The following is a 21,102-nucleotide window of genomic DNA, read 5'->3' as shown; positions in this document are numbered from 1 at the left end:
CTGCAAATATGGAAAATTTATATCTCTGAAACGGCTGCACCGATTTCTACAAAATTTGGTGGGTATGATGAAGGTCCTTTCCTAAGGCCAGATCTTGAAGGTGGGTGTGGCTGAACAATGTGGGCGTGGCCTGTTACAACTTAAACAACAAACATTTCCTACAGCTGAACTGTTCTGCTGAGGGCTGTGAAATTTCTATGGACCCTATAGAATAGGACACAGATCTACCAGAGCAAAAACTGTGGATGTGCTCCACTAGGTGGCGCTAAAACAGACACATATGCGTTTTTGCCTCTAACTTCCACATTTTGAATGACACATTCATAAACTTTACATCTTTGTATTCCTTGGATAGAGATGAGTCTTTTGACATAGGCCACGCCCACTTCCACTGCAAATTTTTCTTTCTAAGTTGCTACATATCAAAAACATACTTTTTCGAACTCCTACTAGGGTTTAAGCCCCATTGGCTTCAAACTTTGCACAGACAATCTCCAGAGGCTTCTGATCTAAAGTTATCACAATCAGCTTGCTGCTGTAAAAAATGTGCTAGTTATAAACGAACAAATTTTTTTGCTAGCTAAAAAACACATATTGTTGCATATCTTTCTCAAAATAAATGCTATCCACATCAAACTTTAGTTACTTGTTTTAGAGATCAACCAGAGGCTCTGTGCCAAATTTGGTACAAATCGGAAAATAGGGGGCGCTATCAACAGAGAAATATCAAGTCACAAAAAAGTTGGTCCGATTCACGCAAAATTTGGTGAGTATGATGTGGGGTCACTCCTGAGACCAGCTGTAAAGTTTGGTAATGATTGGTCATCGTGGGTGTAATTTATTACAACAAATCCCAGTCCAGCACATTCCTCCTTTTGCATTCCTAATGCATTGGTCCCATTCCAGTGAATGCAGGGAATCCGGCTCCAACTGTTCCTGCAGCCTAAAGCGTACATGGTAGAGCGCTGACATTTGGAGGGTTGGTCCAGACCCCTGCACGGAACTGAGACGCAAACAAATATATATGTCCACCAGCAGGGGGCCATAGAACCAAGGCATATGCATTTTGGTCTAGAACTCCCACACTGTATGTCACATATTAAAAAACCTCATATCCTCAGATTTCCTGAATAGGGTTGAATCATGTAGGCGTGGTCAGGCAGATTTGTGGGATGACTTTTTTTCCGGCAAAACTGCGAAAACTGGAAAACCTATTTTTGAAACTCCTACTTGGGATTTTATCTGATCTGTGTGAATCTTGGCATTTACGCTCTTCTCATAGACATGTTACTAAGTTATCAAAAGAATTTCGTTCAGTCGAAACATGCGACAATTATAAATGAATACATTTCTTTAGCTAGCTAAAAAAATGTTAACTATTACATATCTCGGTCAAAATAAATGCTATCAACACCAGATCTTAGATCTTTGGTTCTCATCTGTCTTTGAGGGTATGAGCAGAATTTTGTGAATGTTGGCCTCTAGTGAGTGCTGCAAACATGAGAAATTTATATTTCTTAAACGGCTAAACCGGTTTTCTAATGAATTATGTAAGTATGATGTGGGGTGACTCCTGAGACCAGCTGTACAGTTTAGTAATGATTGGTCAACGTGAGTGTAATCTATTCCAACTAATCCCAGTCCCACACATTCCTCCTTCCACTCTACTGGTGCATTTGTCCCATTCCAGTGAATACAGCGGCTCAGACGGTGGAATACTAACTCCAACTGTAAACCCTTATGAACGGGGCCCAGCCTCCACCAGCTCAGCCCCAGACCCACGTCCTTCGGGGACGACTTCCGTGGGCTCTGTGGGGCCTGGGGTCCGAGTGGGTGGGGAGGCTTGGCCCCCGTTCATAACTGCTCGCAGTTCTAGTTATTAGGGACCGAGCCGAAAGGTAAGGCCCTCTCACACAGTGAGAGGCCTTGCCTGCAAGCAAGGCCCTATTGTTTTTCGTTCGTTTTTATTAGGGACCGAGCCGAAAGGTAAGGCCCTCTCACGCAGTGAGAGGCCTTGCCTGCAAGCAAGGCCCTATTGTTTTTCGTTCGTTTTTATATTATTAGGGACCGAGCCGAAAGGTAAGGCCCTCTCACGCAGTGAGAGGCCTTGCCTGCAAGCAAGGCCCTATTGTTTTTCGTTCGTTTTTATATTATTATTATTATTCACACACCACTTTGACCTGGATTTTGACCCCCTGAACATGCACGAAAACTCACCAAATTTGGCACACATGTCAGGCCTGGCGAAAAATTTGATAAAATGAAAAAATTAACCCCATAGGTGCCAAAATGGGCTCTCTAGCGCCACCTATGTGAAAAAAACGGCAACTGCCCTAGTGGCCAGTAGGAATGTCGTACAGACATGAAACCAGTGCCAAAATTTTTGTTGGATCATGCTCTACAAATCATCCACTGACACTCATGACCTATCTGCAACAGGAACTTCGCAATATGCCTTTCAAAATAAAATTTCTAAAACTAACTCCGATGACACCGTTTGTGGTATTGACTTCTAAATAGCGCCAAAGATAGAGTGAACCCTCCTTAATACAACGATTTCACACCTTTTCCATAACTGTCTTAGTTTCTTTTTTACAAGCCTGCAAAGTTGCGATGTTTGGAACTCATTTTTCACTTTGGAGTTTTTCCCCACATGTGACATATCTACGCGTTCACGGGACTCAGCACAACTCTCACATCCAAAAATTTTTGAGATAGGATGTACGGTTATTGATTATAACAATTGTTTCTTTTCATACTTTTTCCACTTTAGACTGCCATTTGACCCCCTTAACATGCTCCAAAACTCACCAAATTTGCCATGTATGTCATGACTGGTGAACACTTTTATACAATATCAAAATTAACCCCTTGCATGCTAAAATGGACTCTGTAGCGCCACCTATGTACTAAAAAACACACAAAATCGGCCCTAGCGGCCACTAGGAATGTCACAGAAACATGAAACAAATGCCAAAATGTTGGTCTGATTGAGCCCAACAAATCATACACTGACACTCATGAGCTAACTCCAACAGGAAGTTGGCAATCTGCCTTTGAAAGTTACTCTACGTTTCTGCAATTAGTACTCAGTCATTCCAGACTTTTGAATAAAAAGTTATACCTCACTCAATTCCCACAAGTCTGCAGAATCCAAAAGTGAAAGAATTTTTCAGATACGACCTACGGTTATGGAATTATGGCGATTTTTTGAAGACTATGTTTACTTTCACTTTTAACAATGACAAAGTCCCTATAAAACTCTTCTTGGTGGGCAGCTGTCTATGGCTGTCCTTAGTGTAGTGGTTCATGTAGCTGCCTATGGAGCAAGAGGACCTGGGTTCAAGTCCCAGACAATCCAAACTTTTTTTTTTTTTTTTTTTTCTCCATCTTAAAACAGGTTTTACTGCATTGTATTTTGGATACTGGAAATTTTGCACACATTCAAAAGTACACGGAGTACATTTTTTCAAAATAAAACCCCAAATACCAATAATACAAAATTTCTATTACATAACTTCTTTTCATTTTTATGATCAAACGCTCAACTCTTGTACAATGTTTCTTCATTCAAAAGTACTCTTTCTCACAGACACACATGCTCACACAATAGGGTTTTTCCAAAATAAAAGCCTTAAATGTGAGACATCATCACTTTTATGCTCAATTATTCATACAATTTCAATTCATTTTTCAAACTGATTCTTTCTCTCACATACAAAACAAATGCACATATACACAGTAGGTTTTCCAAAATAAAAGTGTCATTTTAAAGGTGATGGTGGTTTCAGCAGAGGGTCGCTGGTGTTCTGTACAGATGTAAGGAGGACGGACACTAAAGGGTGGGAACTGGTATGGGGACGGAGAGGTGTGAGTGGAGCTGAGGTGTGGACGGTCACGGGAGGCGGATCGCGGGGGAGGCGGAACGCCCGGTGCAAGGTCCCGCCCAATGCTGCTTGCAGCTTTAATTATTATTATTTTTCCGTGACGCTTTAAACTGGACTTTGACCCCCTAAACATGCTCAAAAACTCACCAAATTTGGCACAAATGTCAGGCCTGGCGAAAAATTTGATAAATGAAAAAATTAACCCCATAGGTGCCAAAATGGGCTCTCTAGCGCCACCTATGTGAAAAAATACGGAAAAAGGCCTAGTGGCCAGTAGGAATGTTGTAGAGACATGGAACCAGTGCCAGAACGTTTGTTGGATCAAGCACTACAAATGATACACGGATGCACCTACCCTAACTCCAACAGGAAGTTGGCAATATGCCTTTCAAAATAAAATTTCTAAAACTAACTCCGATGACACCGTTTATCGTATTGACTTCTAAATAGCGCCAAAAGATAGAGTGAAATCTCCTTAATAAAATGATTTCACACCTTTTCCATAACTGTCTTATTTTTTTTTTTTACAAGCCCGCAAAGTTGCGATGTTTGGAACTCATTTTTCACTTTGGAGTTTTTCCCCACATGTGACATATCTACGCGTTCACGGGACTCATCACAATGCTCACATGCAAAAATTTTTGAGATATGATGTACAGTTATTGATTTATAACAATTTGTTTATTTTCATACTTTTTCCACTTTAGACTGCCATTTGACCCCCTTAACATGCTCCAAAACTCACCAAATTTGCCATGTATGTCATGGCTGGTGAACACTTTCATCCAATATCAAAATTAACCCCTTGGGTGCCAAAATGGACTCTGTAGCGCCACCTATGTACTAAAACACACATAAAATCTTCCCTAGCGGCCAGTAGGAATGTCACAGAAACATGAAACAAATGCCAAAATGTTGGTCTGATTGAGCCCGACAAATCATACACTGACACTCATGAGCTAACTCCAACAGGAAGTTGGCAATCTGCCTTTGAAAGTTACTCTACGTTTCTGCAATTACTGCTTAGTCATTTCAGACTTTTGAATAAAAAGTTATACCTCATCAAATTCCCACAAGTCTGCAGAATCCAAAAGTGAAAGAATTTTTCAGATACGACCTACGGTTATGGAATTATGGCGATGTTTTGAAGACTATGTTTAGTTTCACTTTTAACAATGACAAAGTCCCTATAAAACACTTCCTGGTGCAAATTTGTATGTGTCTGTCCCTAGTGCAGTGGTTCATGTATCTGCCTATGGAACAAGAAGACCTGGGTTCAAGACCCAGACAATCCAAATTTTTTTTTTTTTTTTTTTTTTTAATTTCTCCATTTTAAAACAGGTTTTACTGCATTGTATTGTGGATATTGGAAATTTTGCACACATTCAAAAGTACACGGAGTACATTTTTTCAAAATAAAACCCCAATTACCAATAATACAAAATTTCTATTACATAACTTCTTTTCATTTTTATGATCAAACGCTCAACTGTTTGTACAATGTTTCTTCATTCAAAAGTACTCTTTCTCACAGACACACATGCTCACACAATAGGGTTTTTCCAAAATAAAAGCTTTAAATGTGGTAAATCATCACTTTAATGCTCAATTATTCATACAATTTCAATTCATGTTTCTAACTGATTCTTTCTCACATACAAAACAAATGCACATACACACAGTAGGGTTTCCAAAATAAAAGTCTGATTTAAAGGTGATGGTGGTTTCAGCAGAGGGTCGCTGGTGTTCTGTACAGATGTAAGGAGGACAGACACTAAAGGGTGGGAACTGGTATGGGGACGGACAGGTGTGAGTGGAGCTGAGGTTTTGACGGTCACGGGAGGCGGATCGCGGGGGAGGCGGAACGCCCGGTGCGAGGTCCCGCCCAATGCTGCTTGCAGCTTTAATTATTATTATTATTAATATTTATGTAATAGTAGGGGCAAAGGTATTTTTTCTTAAAAATAAACAATTGTGGGGTATGGGTCTCCCCTCCTTAAGAAAGTATTACATAGCAGCGCAGTTGAGGCCATTGATTTGCTTGTGTACCCCTGCTTATTCTGCACGCTGGAAAGAAATTGAAAATGTGATGTTAGAAGGGATACCCATTGAAGCTGCTATTGCAGATAATGAACTTTTAAATAGACAGATGAGCATAGGCAGTCCTTGTTTAAATCTACTATTGAGAACTTGGCAGGAAATTATGATAACTTGTAATTTAAATGAACCAGTTAAACTACTGCGATGGTGTGCTTATGATACTGAATTTATTCCAAATAGATCTGATGGTAGATTTAAGACGTGGACTGCTAAAGGTCTAACAAATTATTACTCATTTACTAAGGAGGGGATATTCCATAGTTTTGAATTCTTAAAGAAAAGGCACAATCTTGAGCAAAAGGACTTCTATAGATATCTTCAAGTTAGAAACTATTTCAACCAGATTCTAAGACAAAATATAGGTAAAGTAGAAACTGGAATTCTGAAAATCCTTCTGTCAGTATCAGAATCCCCGTGTTCTAAGATAATATCTAAACTATATAAAAATATACTCAATTCTGAATCAGAAAATACCTGGTATATAAAAGAAAAGTGGGAAAAAGAGGGCAATTTGGTTATAACAGAGGATGCTTGGAGAAGAATATGTCTCATACTATGGACTTCAACCTGCTCGACTACTTGGCGCGAATTTTGTTGGAAAAATGTTGCTAGGTTTTTTATCACACCTTTACAAAAGGGACACAGGGGAGGGGCTTCCAGCTGTTGGAGAAGATGTGGGATGGTCAACACCAATCATTACCATATTTTCTGGAGTTGCCCAGTCATCATCCCTTACTGGCAGGAAATCCACAAACATATTAATAATATAATAGGAGTGAATATCCCTTTTACTTTTGATACAGTTTATATGGGAGATATTCAGTTTGACGGATGGAGAAATAACGATAAAAAGCTGGTCCAAATTCTCCTGGCTGGAAGTAAAAAAGTTATTTCGAGGAATTGGCTCAAACCCCATCTACCCGCTATAGATGAATGGATCGATATTATCCATGAAATTTACATGATGGAACAGCTGTCATATTCCCTTAGAGTCCAGAAAGAGAAATTTTACAAAATCTGGAGTAAATGGACTGAGTATGTCAAACCTATATGACCAGACTTCTTTTGAATTTTTGGAAAAGGATCAGGAAACAGTGTCTTATTGATCTAGACATTTTTATTTTTTCTCTCTTTTGCCTATGACCTTTAACCTGAACCTTTTTTATTTCATTATACTGCTACACAGGAATTTTGTCTTTGAAAAACCGTCCATTGTGAAAGCTTCCAATGTTTTGTTGAAAATTGTTCTAACCAATGTTTACCTAAAGGTCTAAAAAAAACATCTGAAAGAGCTACATCGAGAAATACTCAGATGATCTGTGACTGTTCATATGTAAATGTTATGGTATAAATATATGTATGTATATATATATATATATATATATATATATATATATATATATATATATATATATATATATGTATGAGGAAGAATGTAACAGATTGTGGCATTGCCATTTGTAAGTGCTCTTTATACATAAATAAAAAAAAAATAAAAAAATAAACAATTGTAGGTTTTATGGGAAAAAGACGTTGGGGTTGTTTTTGGGAACGAGGAATGGAGGAAAATAATTTCATGTGGAAAATTTTTAAGGGAAGGTGAAGGCAAATTTACACAATATAAGATATTACAAAGATATTATTGGACACCTGTAAGACTGAACAGATTAGGTTTGATGAATAACTCACTGTGTTGGAAATGTCAAAATGATAATGGCACTCTGATCCACTGTTTGTGGGAATGTCCAATCGTCAAATGTTTCTGGATGGTTGTTGTACATACTCTTAAGTAACTGGGTTGGACAGAACCGTCCCACTCTGTCCAAGGCTGTGTTTACTGGGTGAAAAAGGACAGATGGCTAACATATCAAACGGAAAATGTTCTGTTATCATGGTTGGGGTCTCAGTAGCAGTTAAGATTATTCTTAAACACTGGAAAACACCTAAAGCCCCACAATTTAAAGAATGGGTCAACAGGATGATACAGACTGCTTCATATGAATGTATGCTTCATAAGTTTAACAATAGGGATGGAACCACAGCACCAGTTTGGGAGCCATTCTGGTCTGATAGAATTATGACTGACAGTCAGGAGAATGACAGCTGAACTACTTCCCTCTAGTATTTATTTATTTACCAATTCATCTGTTTTATTTTATTTTATTATTTTTTTCTTCTTCAGAACTTCCACGCTTTGTAGCATTTTTTTTGATACTTTTCATGTATGTACAGAAGCCCTCATTGTTAATATTAAGTAATATTGTATGAATGTCGTGCTCCAAGTGAAAACTCTAATAAAAACTTGAATTATTAAAAAAAAAAAAAAAATCAACAATTGAAAAATAGTTTAATTGAAATAATTTGCATGTTTGAACTCCATTAACCCTAAAAGACCCACAGCTGTTTTTGCTTTAACTTCTAAATGATGTTGGTTTAATTTATAATCTATTCATCTGATTTGTCAAGCGTCTTTGAATACTTAGAAAAGCGCAATATAAAACCAATGTATTATTATTATTATTATTATTATTATTATTATTATTATTATTATTATTATTATTATTATTATTATTATTATATAATCCTGTCAGGTGATGTAATGCAGGGACTGTGGGTCAGTGCATCAGGTTGTTTTAAGGGGACAATCCAGAAGAAGATCAACATCAACAACAGTCACTGTTAATTCCATGGTCTTTTCTCCTTTACTTAACAGAAGTGTCTTTTCTATTTTCCACACGAGGTTTAAAAGGAGACTGTCATCTATAAAAATCTCCGCAGAGTTCTGAATTCTTCATTTTACTGTCTTTGTTTTGAAGTGTCTCTGTGTAATATTTTCCTCCGTATGTATTTGTGAACTGTGCTCTGTGCAGTATGGAGGATCTGACTGATCCTGAGAAGGTGAGGACGGACCCTAAATGTGACCGGACTGTGTCCCTCTACGGCTACCTGCGAGGGACATATTTGAAGAACAAAGGCCAGGTCCATATTCCAGGTCCGATCCACGTCCTCCTGTGTTGAAACATCACTTTGAGCCTTTTGACATGACCATAAAAGTCCAATAACTGGGAGTAATTAGATAATTCTAATAATCAAATCTGATGCATTTGCTTCAGAAATACGGTAACTGAAAACCCTGCACATTCACTGGTGTAAAAGAATGAAATAAATCAGATTAACCTGTATGCATGCAGGAAGACATTGGAGTATTGGGGATGAATCCAGGTGTGTCTGATTTGTCATAATCAGATTATTGTTATCACCGGATGAAACTGATCAGATTATACTGTTTACATGATCAGTGGAATAATCTGATAACTCCAGAAATCAGGTCATGAACAGAGTCTCAGTGTGGGTCTTGTTCTGTTTTCCAACTTTATTTGTAAAGCACTTTTAAAAAAAACCCACAGTGGACCAAAGTGCTGTACAGAAAAATAAATGAAAACCAAAATAACAGAGTAAAATACAAGACTAGATTAAAAATAAATAAATAAATAAAAATACAGAAGAATTGATAAAACCTGAATAAAAGAACAAAATCCAAGAATAGATTAAAAACATTCTGTTTTGTAGACATTCTCTAAGCCACAGGTGTCAAATATGCGTCCCGGGGGACAAATCTGGCCCCTGGGATGAATTTGTGAAATGCAAAAATTACACTAAAATATTCACAATCCTTTCAGTTCAGGTTCCACATTCAGACCAATTCAATCTCCAGTGGGCAGGACCAGTAAAATACTATCATAATAACATACAAATAATGACAACTCCAAATGTTTCTCTTTGTAAATGTAAATATTTTCATGTATTTACACTAAAACAAGGTATAATTTTGCAAAAAATGTGAATAATCTGAATAAATATGAACAACCTGAAATGTCTTAAGAGAAGTAAGTACAATGTTAATATTCTATTTGTTATTAAATGTTTTGTGTGTTTGTAGATCCACTGTGATCTGTAAGTTATAATGTACATGTGTAAATGATAAACTAAGGCAGAATATTGTTAAAATTACACTTACTTTTTCAGTTTGTTCATGTTATTCATATCTTTTGAAAAGATAGTTTGTAGATGTAAACCTTTTAATAATGTAAATTAACTTTTTTCACTCTAAAACAGAGAGAAAAGTTTGGAGTTGACATTATTTATGTATTATTATGTTATTATTTTACTGGTTCGGCCCACTGCAGATCTAATTTAGCTGAATCTGGCCCGTGAACTAAAATGAGTTTGACACCCCTGCTCTAAGCTCTTCCTTTTCCTGTTGCATCATGCAGGTGTTGGAGACTTTCAGGTGTCAGATGTCAACTGTCTGCCAGACCCGTGTCCACTTCCAGACGTTCAGAAGAAGAGGGGGCTCAATGAGAAGGAGCGTCTGCTCTACGCCCCCATGGCCGGCGTCGGGGGGGTGGTGTACGACAAAGACGCCGTCTACATAGACCTTCCCGCCAGCCACGTCAAGCAGCAGGAGGTTAGTATTTTCATTTGGACTGTGTTCTCCATCTGAACTGTGTGGAATTGAACTACCATTCCTTTTACATGTTGGTATTCACCTGTATGTTGGCCTGTCATCATTATGAAATAGGGATGTAACGATATGAAAATTTCATATCACGGTTATTGTGACCAAAATTATCATGGTTATTATTATCACAGTACTGTTGAAATTATGTTCAAAAAGTACTTATACACACAATGAAATAATTTAACCAAGTTGTTTTTTAAAAAATAATAATAAAATAAAATAATAGGCACAATGTACCGTCTGTTGGCAGAAACATTCAAATATTAACCCTTAGTGGTCTGAGCCTATTTTGGCCGTTTTTCAGTACTTTTGATTTTGCCTTTATATACTATATAAACAAATGTTTGCTATACCCATGTTTGGTATCTTTTTTTTCAGCACAACTTTACCTATCTCATCTGTCTATTATTTTTTCACTTTAACCTACTATATCAACACAAAAGGCCAGAAAACACAAAAAAATATAAAATCCAATTTGAAAAATGTATATACTTTATTGCATAAATAACACAAAGATGCATAACAAACTTTTTGAAAGACTTTAGAAGTGAATATTGGTTCCAAATATTAGGTATATACAATTAAAATTATAGTAAGTTAAAACTATACTCAAATATTTGACATAAAAGCAGATCTTTACATAGGAGTTTTTTCCCCTAAAAGTGCGGTAATCAAACACGGTTATCATGATAATTAGAATTTAAACAGTAATACTAACCATCTGCAATTTTACCGCGGTTTATCATTATACTGGTAACTGTTACATCCCTATTATGAAAGTTTAGTTGATTCATTTTCAAAATAATAATTGGGATTTAACTATTTAATAGTATTTTTCTGTTGTTGTGTTGGTTTTGTTATTATAATGATGATTTATGATTTTTATACACATGAAATGCTGTGGGACATTTGAAGGCTAAAGACACTGCTATTGATCAGATTATATAGCTGAATACCAAATCTAACATTTTCGTGGTTCTTTGGGTGTCTTGTGGTTCCCTTCCCATGAAAACTTGATGTTATTTGACATAAAACTGCACTACTGCACCGTCCATTAAGCTGCTGAACAATGTTAAAAACTAGTCTAATAGAGCAATGTGCAACAAACACACAGCACTTAAGCACTCAGCAATTTTAATTTTTTTTTTGTCCCTGCACTTTAGGCGTCACTATATATTCTGTGTTGTGATTGTCAAATGTAGTCCATGTCTGTTTTACATGGCAGACTGTCACTGTTATAATGTGTCCATGTGATGATGTTTTTTTTATCTTGTCTTGTAAAGCAATGATATGTAGCACTGTGCCCAAGATGAATTTCCATCAGGGGACAATAAAGTTTATTTTACTTTACTTTACTTTTTACTTAGTTGTCACATAATTTCAGACTCTCAGTAGGGTTTCCCATAAACTGTAGAAGACTGAAGATAAGATAAGATAAGATAAGATAAGCCTTTATTAGTCCCACCAGGTTTACAGCAGCAAAGCACACAAGAGCAAAAGAAGTGCAAAATCAAAAATTAAGACAAATCAAAAAAGCTATATATACTTTTTCCAGCTGTGCACATGCTGATCATGCCACGGGTTGGATTGGGATATGGTTTATTGCGCAGAGATAGTGTTTGAGGTTCTCCCACAAAACAATTTAGTGATTTTTAGAGCTGCACCTATTGACTATTTTTGTAATTGATTAATATATTGGTTATATTGAATACGACGGAGAAGAAGAGAAAAGATATAACAATAAAACTAAAACTAAACTAAAACTAAGCCTTTAAAACTAATAAAACTAGCAAACCTGCTCTAAAAACAAATTAAAACTAACTGAATTAGAGAAAAAAAAGTCAAAACTAAATAAAACTAAACTATAATGAAAAATCCAAAACTATTAGAACCTTGATCTGAAATGCTGCTTTCAAGTCAAATGTGTTTTGGGTTCTACTGAGGCACTGATCTGTGATTTTTAGTGATATTTCTTGGTGTGCACAGACAGGAAAAGCCTCCAGTGCAGTGTTTGTCTTCATTAAAGTTGTGTCTTGTTTGGCGTGTGGTTTCCCTGGTGCAGGAGGAGGTCCGTCCCACCACAGAACTGGTCCAGTCTCTCATTGACACACATGCGACTTTGGATGCCAAGATGGCCGCCAGTAAGGTGTCTCTGTTCAGCGGCTCGGCCACATTGGATTCTACAGACGTCAACGAGCAGAACGGGTGAGAAGCCACACTCAGACTTAAAAACATGTCCTGCTGCTGCTGAGGTGCCAGTGGAGGTCGTATGAGGAGGACGGCTGCAGGTTTTAATGCACTACAAAGTTCTAATAGTTTTGGATTTTTCATTATAGTTTAGTTTGATTTAGTTTAGAGTTTTTTTCTCTAATTTAATTAGTTTTAATTAGTTTTTAGAGCAGGTTTGCTAGTTTTTATTAGTTTTAATTTTTTTCTAAATCCTTAGTTTTAGTATTAATTTTAGTTTTGTTGTATCTTTTCTCTTTTCTCCGTCGTATTCAAATAAATCCCAGACAGGACTCTGCTGCTTTCTCCCAACTTTAGTCTCCATGTTTCCAGGTAGAGTGGGGACCAGAAGATGACTGGAAACCACAAGTGACCACAAGTAATGGACCGTCAAGTGCCATATGGTGCCACTAGCTAAAGTTGCTTGAGCAAAATAAATCACTTTCCGATCAATCCAACATTGACAAAGACAAAAACAAGGGGAATTTTATCCATAATTTTTATACGTTTTAGTTACTTTGTAAGCACACAATACAGTTTCAGTTAGTTATCGTTTTTTCTTTTAATTCTAGTTTTTATTTATTTCAGTTAATGAAAATGTTTTTTCAATTCTAGTTTTCGTCATTTCATTAGTTTTCGTAAACAATAATAACCTTGATGCACTAACATCTGTATCTGTGTCAAGGTGAAGGATTTTTTTCTTGGCGATCTGGTGCGAAGAAACTAATTAATTTCTGAAGTGAAGCAGTAGTTTATTCGGTCGTTAATTACTTTAAACAACAAACAAAAACAACATATCCATTGTTCCTTATACAATGCTACTGAAAGGGTGTAGGCTGAAGTTCAGACTTATTTTGCCTAACAAACAAACAAACGTTCAATGTAATCATTGCTAAATATCCAACAGAAGAGAATCCATACTTAATTTAATTCAGGTAAATCATGTCCTTCTCTCAACTACCAATATTGATCCTAGTCTTTTAAACAAGTATTTCCTTTAGTCAATCCTCAGCTCTATATTTTTGAATAATAGTTCATTTGTACATCTGTTTAAAAGTTTGAATCATTTTAGACTGTTTGAATCGATCTTCTAGGCCGTTCCACAGATGAACCCCTCAAACAGAAATACATCTATTGTTATTAGCTTACCGGCCGACAGGCCGTAAGCTATTGTCGTCATGCGGCATCTGGCGTCGTCGTCTGTTGTCGTCTGTCATCCGTTACAAAAATTTCAATCGTCTTCTTCTCTGAAACTACAATTCCAATTGACTTCAAACTTGGTATACAGCTTCTTTATGATGATGTCAACAAAAAGTAGTGAAATTATTTGGATCTGGATCTGATTCTGGATTTTGTGCGACTTTGAAAAATTTCCCCATTATAAGAGATAGGAAGTGGATTGATGCGATAACTCAGTAAATATAAATGATATCCAGTGTAAATTTCTCCAGTACACCCCTGATGGGGAGATGACCAAAACATATTGGCCACATGCTGATCAGGATCATCTTCTGGATCCGGGAACTTATGGAAAATTTAACATGGGCTCTTATGGGGAAAAAATTTCAATCGTCTTCTTCTCCGAAAGTCCAGTTCTGATTGACTTCAAACTTGGTATACAGCTTCTTTATGATGATGTCAACACAAGGTATTGAAATTATTTCAATCCAGATCTGATTCTGGATTTGGTGCGACTTTGAAAACTTTTCACATTATAAGAGATAGGAAGTGGATTGATACAATAAATCAGTAAGTATCAGTGATATCAAGTCAGAATTTGAATTTTTTACAGATCTGATTGGAATATGACCAAAACATGGGCTCTTTCTGTAATATAATAAATACACATAACATCTACAAACAACATGTCAGTTCAGTCTACAACACATTTGGATCCAACTGATACCAACTGAACATGGAACTAACAAACAACTGAAACTAATAAAGACTAATAATTGTAATGTTTGTGTAAAAGCTTCAAAATTTAAAGGAATAAGTGATGGTTCCAATACAGAAAAGTCAACATATAGACATTTTCTGCCTTTTTGTCCTCCTCCATGTTGTTTGTGTTGATCCTGGCGTCATGTGCGTCACAACAAGTGTCGGTGTGAAACACAACAGTGGAACCAGTGTTTAGCAGCAACAAAATTAAAGAAGCAGAAGGAAAATTTTGGAAAATATTAGATTCCTTTTATTGTCATTGCAAATAAATACGACAGCATTTTAAAACACAAGGTAAAAACAGGACCCATAAAAAAAGTATAAGAACAATATATACTAAAGAATTAATTACCCTGTTTATACTCCGGACTCACACTACACACATGCATGAAAACAGGTAATGCCTGAAAAATATGCAGTGATCATAGAATAAGACATTCCTGCATAAAAGAGTTCCAGATTATTGCACAGGCCTTGTATTTTTAATGCAGTGTTTAGTTTGGTTATGACTTGAGAATAAAAACGTGGGGTCGCCGGAAATTCAAATAGGGTCGCCCGAAATTTCTAGTAATTGATAAAAATAAAAGAAATAAAAGCTTACCGATAAAAAAATATATGGTGAGTTGAGAGCAAGGTTATAATAGTTTTGGATTTTTTTTAGCTTACCGGCTGACAGGCTGTAAACTATTGTCATCATGCAGCGTCCGGCGTTGGCGTCATCTGTCATCCATTACAAAATTTTCAATCGTCTTCTCTGAAACTACAACTCCGATTGACTTCAAACTTGGTATACAGCTTCTTTATGATGATGTCAACAAAACTTAGTGGAATTATTTGGATCCGGATCTGATTCTGAATTTGGTGCCACATTGAAAAATTTTCCTATTATAAAAGATAGGAGGCGGATCAATGCAATAAATCAATAAGTATCAATGATATCAAGTTGGAATTTGAATTTTTTACAGATCTGATTGGAATATAACCAAAACATGGGCTATTTCTGTAATATAATAAATACACATAACTGGGTGATAATAACTGGCATCTGGATACATTTCTCAAAGCTTTTAATTTGGCCGGTAAGCTACAGGGCCATTGGTGCTATTTTTTCTATTAGTTTTCATTATTTTCTAAATTCTTAGTTTTAGTTTAGTTTTAGTATTAATTTTAGTTTTGTTGTATCTTTTCTCTTCTCCTCCGTCATTTTCAAATAAATCCCAGACAGGACTCTGCTGCTTTCTCCCAGGTTTAGTCTCCATGTTTCCAGGTAGAGTGGGGACCAGAAGACGACTGGAAACCACAAGTGACGCACTGTTAAATATCATATGGCGCCAGTAGATAAAATTGCTTGAGGGAAATAAGTCAATTTTATATCAATCCGATATTGACAAAGACGAAAATGAAGGGAATTTTATCCATAATTTTTATACATTTTAGTTAGTTTTGTAAGCACACAGTACAGTTTCAGTTAGTTATTGTTTTTTTCTTTTAATTCTAGTTTTTATTTATTTCAGTTAACGAAAATGTTTTTACAATTCTTGTTTTTGTCATTCCGTCAGTTTTCGTTAACGACAATAACCTTGGTTGAGAGAGACATCACAATACATGTAAGATATGACAAACTCTGAAACTGCAGCACTGTGGTTCTGTTAATCTGTCAAATGTTCATTGTGGTCAGTTTCAGATGCTGCAGCTCTTTCATAATTCATAGTTTGAGTTCTTGTTTGTTCAGTATTAATTGTCAGCCTTGTAAATCCAAGCTGGACTGACTGTACATATCCTGACCAGGGAAAATCCAATTCTCCCTTTGTGCAGTAATCTACACTTGGCTTTACTGCCTCCGTCCACAATAATATACATCGTGTAGACTAAATGTCCTCTAACATTAACCTGGATTTGAAACAGAAGAGGAAAAACTATTACAGGATCAAAAACAAATTAATTTTAGCAACAACAAAAAAAGTCTGCCTTTTGAATGTCTGGGATCGACAGAAATTTGTGACGTTAAAATGGAGTCAGGAGTGAAAAAAGGTTGGGAACCACTGATTTAATGGTTTCAGTTCTACTTTAAAGTGTCCGGTATCAGTAAGAGGATTAGCTGCTGGTTTCCAGTGAGCACTAGTAGACCACAAAGCACTGTTCAGTTTATTGTTTTTTGGTAATTTGGACTGTTGGAAAATAGTTACAAATGAACAGTAACCCATGCTGTCACGAATATAAGACTTAGAAGCGGTTCTTGTTTGTGTGTTAGGGAGGAGGAGGGTCTCCACGAGCAGAGGGTCTGGGATCCCAAGATTCAGAGAGAGAGGAGGAAAGTGGTTTTTACTGAAGAGAAGGAAGACGATGACAACAGCGGTTCCAGTGATGAAGATGATGACAGTGAAGAAGTGGAAGAAAGTGGAGGGGAGGAGGAGCAGGAAGTAGATGAAAACCCTGACGAGGACGCCCTGTCAACATTTCTGAAAGAGGCCAGATCACAATGTAACGAGAAAGAAAGGGGCGGAGCTCCACCAGTGAAGAAACAGAAACTGGAGGAGGAGATCGCTGAGGTTCCTGTGTTTGCAGACAGTGATGATGAGCTGGAGAAAAGTGAGGAAGAGGAGGAGGAAGAGGACACGGGAAGAGCAGGAGACTCTGGACACTGCTCTGAGGAAGAGGAGGAGGAAGATGAGGAGGATAGTGATGAAGAGTCAGGGGAGGAATCAGAGGGAAAGGATGATGAAGCTGCAGAGAGTGAGGAAGAGGAGGAAGAAGAGGAGGAGGAAATGGAGGAGGATGGTGAGTACGACATCACTGTTTTGTACATTCAGTACTGATGTTAATGTCAATTTTTGTTCTTTTTTTCTCATGATTTATTTGTCAGCGTCAGGGCTGTACATGATCAGATTAAAATGACAAAGGATCAGTATGAAGCAGGGATGTAACGATATGAAAATTTCATATACGGTTATTGTGACCAAAATTATCACGGTTATCATTATCACGGTATTATTGAAATTGTGCTCAAAATGTTCAAAAAGTACTAATGCACACTGAAATAATTTAACCAAGTTGTATTTAAAAAAAAATAATAATAATAATAAAATAAAATAATTGGCACAATGTACCTTCTGTTGGCAGAAACATTCAAATATTAACCCTTAGTGGTCTGAGTCTTTTTTGTCCGTTTTTCAGTACTTTTGATTTTGCCTTTATATACTATATAAACAAATGTTTACTATACCCATGTTTGTTTGTTTTTTTTTCAGCACAGCTTCATCTATATCATCTGCCTTTTATTTTTTTCACTTTAACCTACTATATCAACATAAAAGGCCAGAAAACACAAAAAAATATATAAAATCCAATTTGAAAAATGTATATACTTTATTGCATAAATAACACAATAATGCTTAACAAACCCTTTCAAAGACTTTAAAAGTGAATATTGGTTCCAAATGTTAGGTATATAAAATTAAAATTGTAATAAATTAAAACTATACTCAAATATTTGACATAAAAGCATATCTTTACATAGGGTTTTTTCCCCTAAAAGTGCAGTAACCAAACACTGTTATCATGATAATTAGAATTTAAACAGTAATACTAACCATCTGCAATTTTACCGCGGTTTATTGTTATACCGGTAATTGTTGCATCCCTAGTATGAAGAAACAGAGCAGAACAGTGTCATTAAAAACATTAGTCAGGATCCTCCTATAAACTGAACTGTCAGTTATTGTTTGACAGAGGTACAGAATAAGACAATAAGACTATTTACAGTAAATTAAGCATTTGTACACACTACTAGAAACATACGAAGCACTGGCACTTAGATTAAGAAAACATGTCCAATATTTATATCAGCAGTATATCTTTTGGTTTTTTTTTTAGCGGTATATACATATTTACTCTGTCCACAGGGGCACTGTGTTGGAAGGAGGGTCTGCAGCAGAAGGCATCAGAAGCGTTTCTACGACAACAACAAGCTGCCCCCAATCTACGCAAAATGGTTTACGGTTCAGGTAATTTGGCCAATTGATTAAGTCCATTAGTTTAACGACATTAAAAAGCTGCATCACACAAATAAGCTCTGCTGAACACACACTCTGAAAAAACACTGAACAGGCATCCTATCCATAACCCCTTTAGGTCAGTAACAGTAATATTACAGATAGAGCCCGACCTATTAATCAGGCCGATTATAGCATATGACTGATTAATCAACATCGGCCAGTATGTAACCGATTTATTAACGGTTTTACAGCAGAGATTCTGTTGCTCGCTGCTCCTGTGCGTGTGTGTGTGTGTGTGTGTGTGCGCGCGCTGCCTGGAGAGTTAGAGGAACAGTAAAGTGTGTCAGTTTCACTTTCACTTCTGCTCGGACAATCGCGCTATGACCCCCCACACACACACATAATCACGGAATCACAGCCAATATGATATATTGGATATCGGCTTTTTTTTAGCCCCCAATATCGGCATCGGCCCCAAAAATCCCATATCGGTTGGGCTCTAATTTCAGATGTGTAAAACAAACAAAAGCTGTGTTTAAACATACATTCACACTCATTGGGACCATGCCTTCATTACCTTTGACTTTTCAGTTGAATCCTTAGTTACTTTGATGTTCCCTCTGGTTTACTCACTCTAAGGTTAGTTATGCTTTCATCACAGAATTTAAAAAAAAGTTAAATTTATTTATTTATTTAATATTTAGACTTTTATGTTTTTGGCCTGTTACTTTTGAGTATGTTTAGCTGGTTTATTCCTTTAGGGGTGGGGGGTGGGAAGAGTGCACAAAGGAGAATTGCAAAAAGTAAGACCCAGTATCACTGTTTGTACTGTATCTGGATGATTTTCTTTTGTGAAATTAAAAGATATTTAAACAAAAAAAAAAGAAGTGAAAACTGTGTGAACAAGATTAGTATCACAGATGGTCCTGGTGTGATGCTGGGCTCGTATAAAATATATTCAGAGAAAATAAATGAGTATGAAGACAGTGTATATATTACCGTCTGTGTCTAATGACAGTCCAATCCCATCATTCACTGTGTTCCAGTTGTAGCAGCAGATGATTCTGAGGAGGAGGAGGAGGAAGAACTGGGTGGTCTGTTTCGAGTTAGCCGCCCTCAGAAGAGTAAAAAGACACAAGCTAATGCACTGGACTGCTCCCATTTCAAAGCAGATCTGTCCCATAACTGGGATCTAGAAGAGGTACAGTAGGTGTTTCATGGACCATCTGTACTGAAAGACTCAAATCATACTCAACTGAACAGGTCTGCTTTTTTTTTTTTCTCACCAGATGCTGAACTCCATCAGAGACTGTTTTGTTACAGGGAAGTGGGAGGAAGGCCAAGACGCTGCTACACTGCTGAAGGAGGACGGTAAAGACCAGTCTGTTGTGGTTAATATTAGGCCTGTAACAATACACAAAATTCCCGGTTCGGTATGTTTTCGGTTTTCAAAGTCATGGTTTGTTTTTTTGGAGGGTTTTTTCAGTTCGGTACGGGAAGAAAGAAAACCCCTCAAAATGTCTTTAATGCATTTATTAGGAATTTTTGAACATTTTTCCCCAATTTTTGGAGACAACAGAATATAGAAAAACTGGAGTAATATAATTCTGTGGCTATAAATCAAATTGAAAATAAAGTAAATAAAATATTACTAAATATATTTTAAACAGTAGTATTGAACTTTTCGAACTTTTAAACAAACAGTACAAATCAAATCATAGTTCTGTCAGTTCACATTCTGCAGAAAAAGAACAGCATAAAAATTCCATATGAATGTTTTAACAAACTTAAGAGCAACATTGACAACAAAATTAACCAAAAGATTTGAGGACAGAGAGCAAACTTTTTAGGTCACTTTGTGTGTGTGTGTGTGTGTGTGTGTGTGTGTGTGTGTGTGTGTGTGTGTGTGTGTGTGCGCGTGTGCGTGCGTGCGTGTGTGTGTGTGTGTGTGCGTGCATATATTGGGAATCACACACCTGTACAGGGAGGGGCTGTCTGCAGCTCCCTCACAACCTTCCAGAGTGGACATCTTATAAATCCTTAAGAGTTGAAAACACAAAACTGTGTTTACTCGTTGCATAGTTCATACATCACAGACACGTGCCAGTACAGGAAAACAACAACATGTTGGATTATTTCTCTGTGACGGACCTTCATGTTGCCCTAGTTGCTCTAATTTACATCCAAGAGTTGTTTCAGCACTTGTCATGTCATGTTCTGTTTCCTGTTTTAGTGATTGTATTTTGTGCTAGGAGAGAACAGCAGGAGAAGTAGAACAGTTCCACACAGGTGTTTGGTCAGGGTGGTGGTGCTGATGCCTCCTGGTGTTCAGACTATGGTAATAAATAGGACATTTCACACAGTTGTACATGTCGGTCTGCATGCATATTTTCCCCCAAAACGCACGTCTAAACACAGAATTAAAAGTGAG

The 21,102-nt window shown here is 36.8% G+C and overlaps 1 protein-coding gene across 3 annotated transcripts in view; it reads left to right on the top strand.

Annotated features, from left to right (window-relative positions):
* Positions 1 to 21,102, top strand: part of bms1 (BMS1 ribosome biogenesis factor) — a 51,475-nt gene that overhangs the window by 9,532 nt on the left and 20,841 nt on the right. For all 3 annotated transcript variants that reach the window (XM_030163608.1, XM_030163607.1, XM_030163606.1), the window contains exons 7-13: positions 8,858 to 8,979; positions 10,262 to 10,455; positions 12,572 to 12,714; positions 16,928 to 17,454; positions 18,579 to 18,680; positions 19,718 to 19,872; positions 19,961 to 20,042. In XM_030163608.1, the coding sequence (XP_030019468.1) occupies positions 8,858 to 8,979; positions 10,262 to 10,455; positions 12,572 to 12,714; positions 16,928 to 17,454; positions 18,579 to 18,680; positions 19,718 to 19,872; positions 19,961 to 20,042 (1,325 nt within the window). The remainder of the gene's footprint in view (positions 1 to 8,857; positions 8,980 to 10,261; positions 10,456 to 12,571; positions 12,715 to 16,927; positions 17,455 to 18,578; positions 18,681 to 19,717; positions 19,873 to 19,960; positions 20,043 to 21,102) is intronic.

Source organism: Sphaeramia orbicularis, chromosome 19 (assembly GCF_902148855.1).
Source record: "Sphaeramia orbicularis chromosome 19, fSphaOr1.1, whole genome shotgun sequence".
In the NCBI taxonomy this organism is placed as follows: Eukaryota; Metazoa; Chordata; class Actinopteri; order Kurtiformes; family Apogonidae; genus Sphaeramia; species Sphaeramia orbicularis.
Note: the sequence above shows the minus strand (reverse complement) of the source record. Positions and strands in the feature narration are given on the sequence as shown.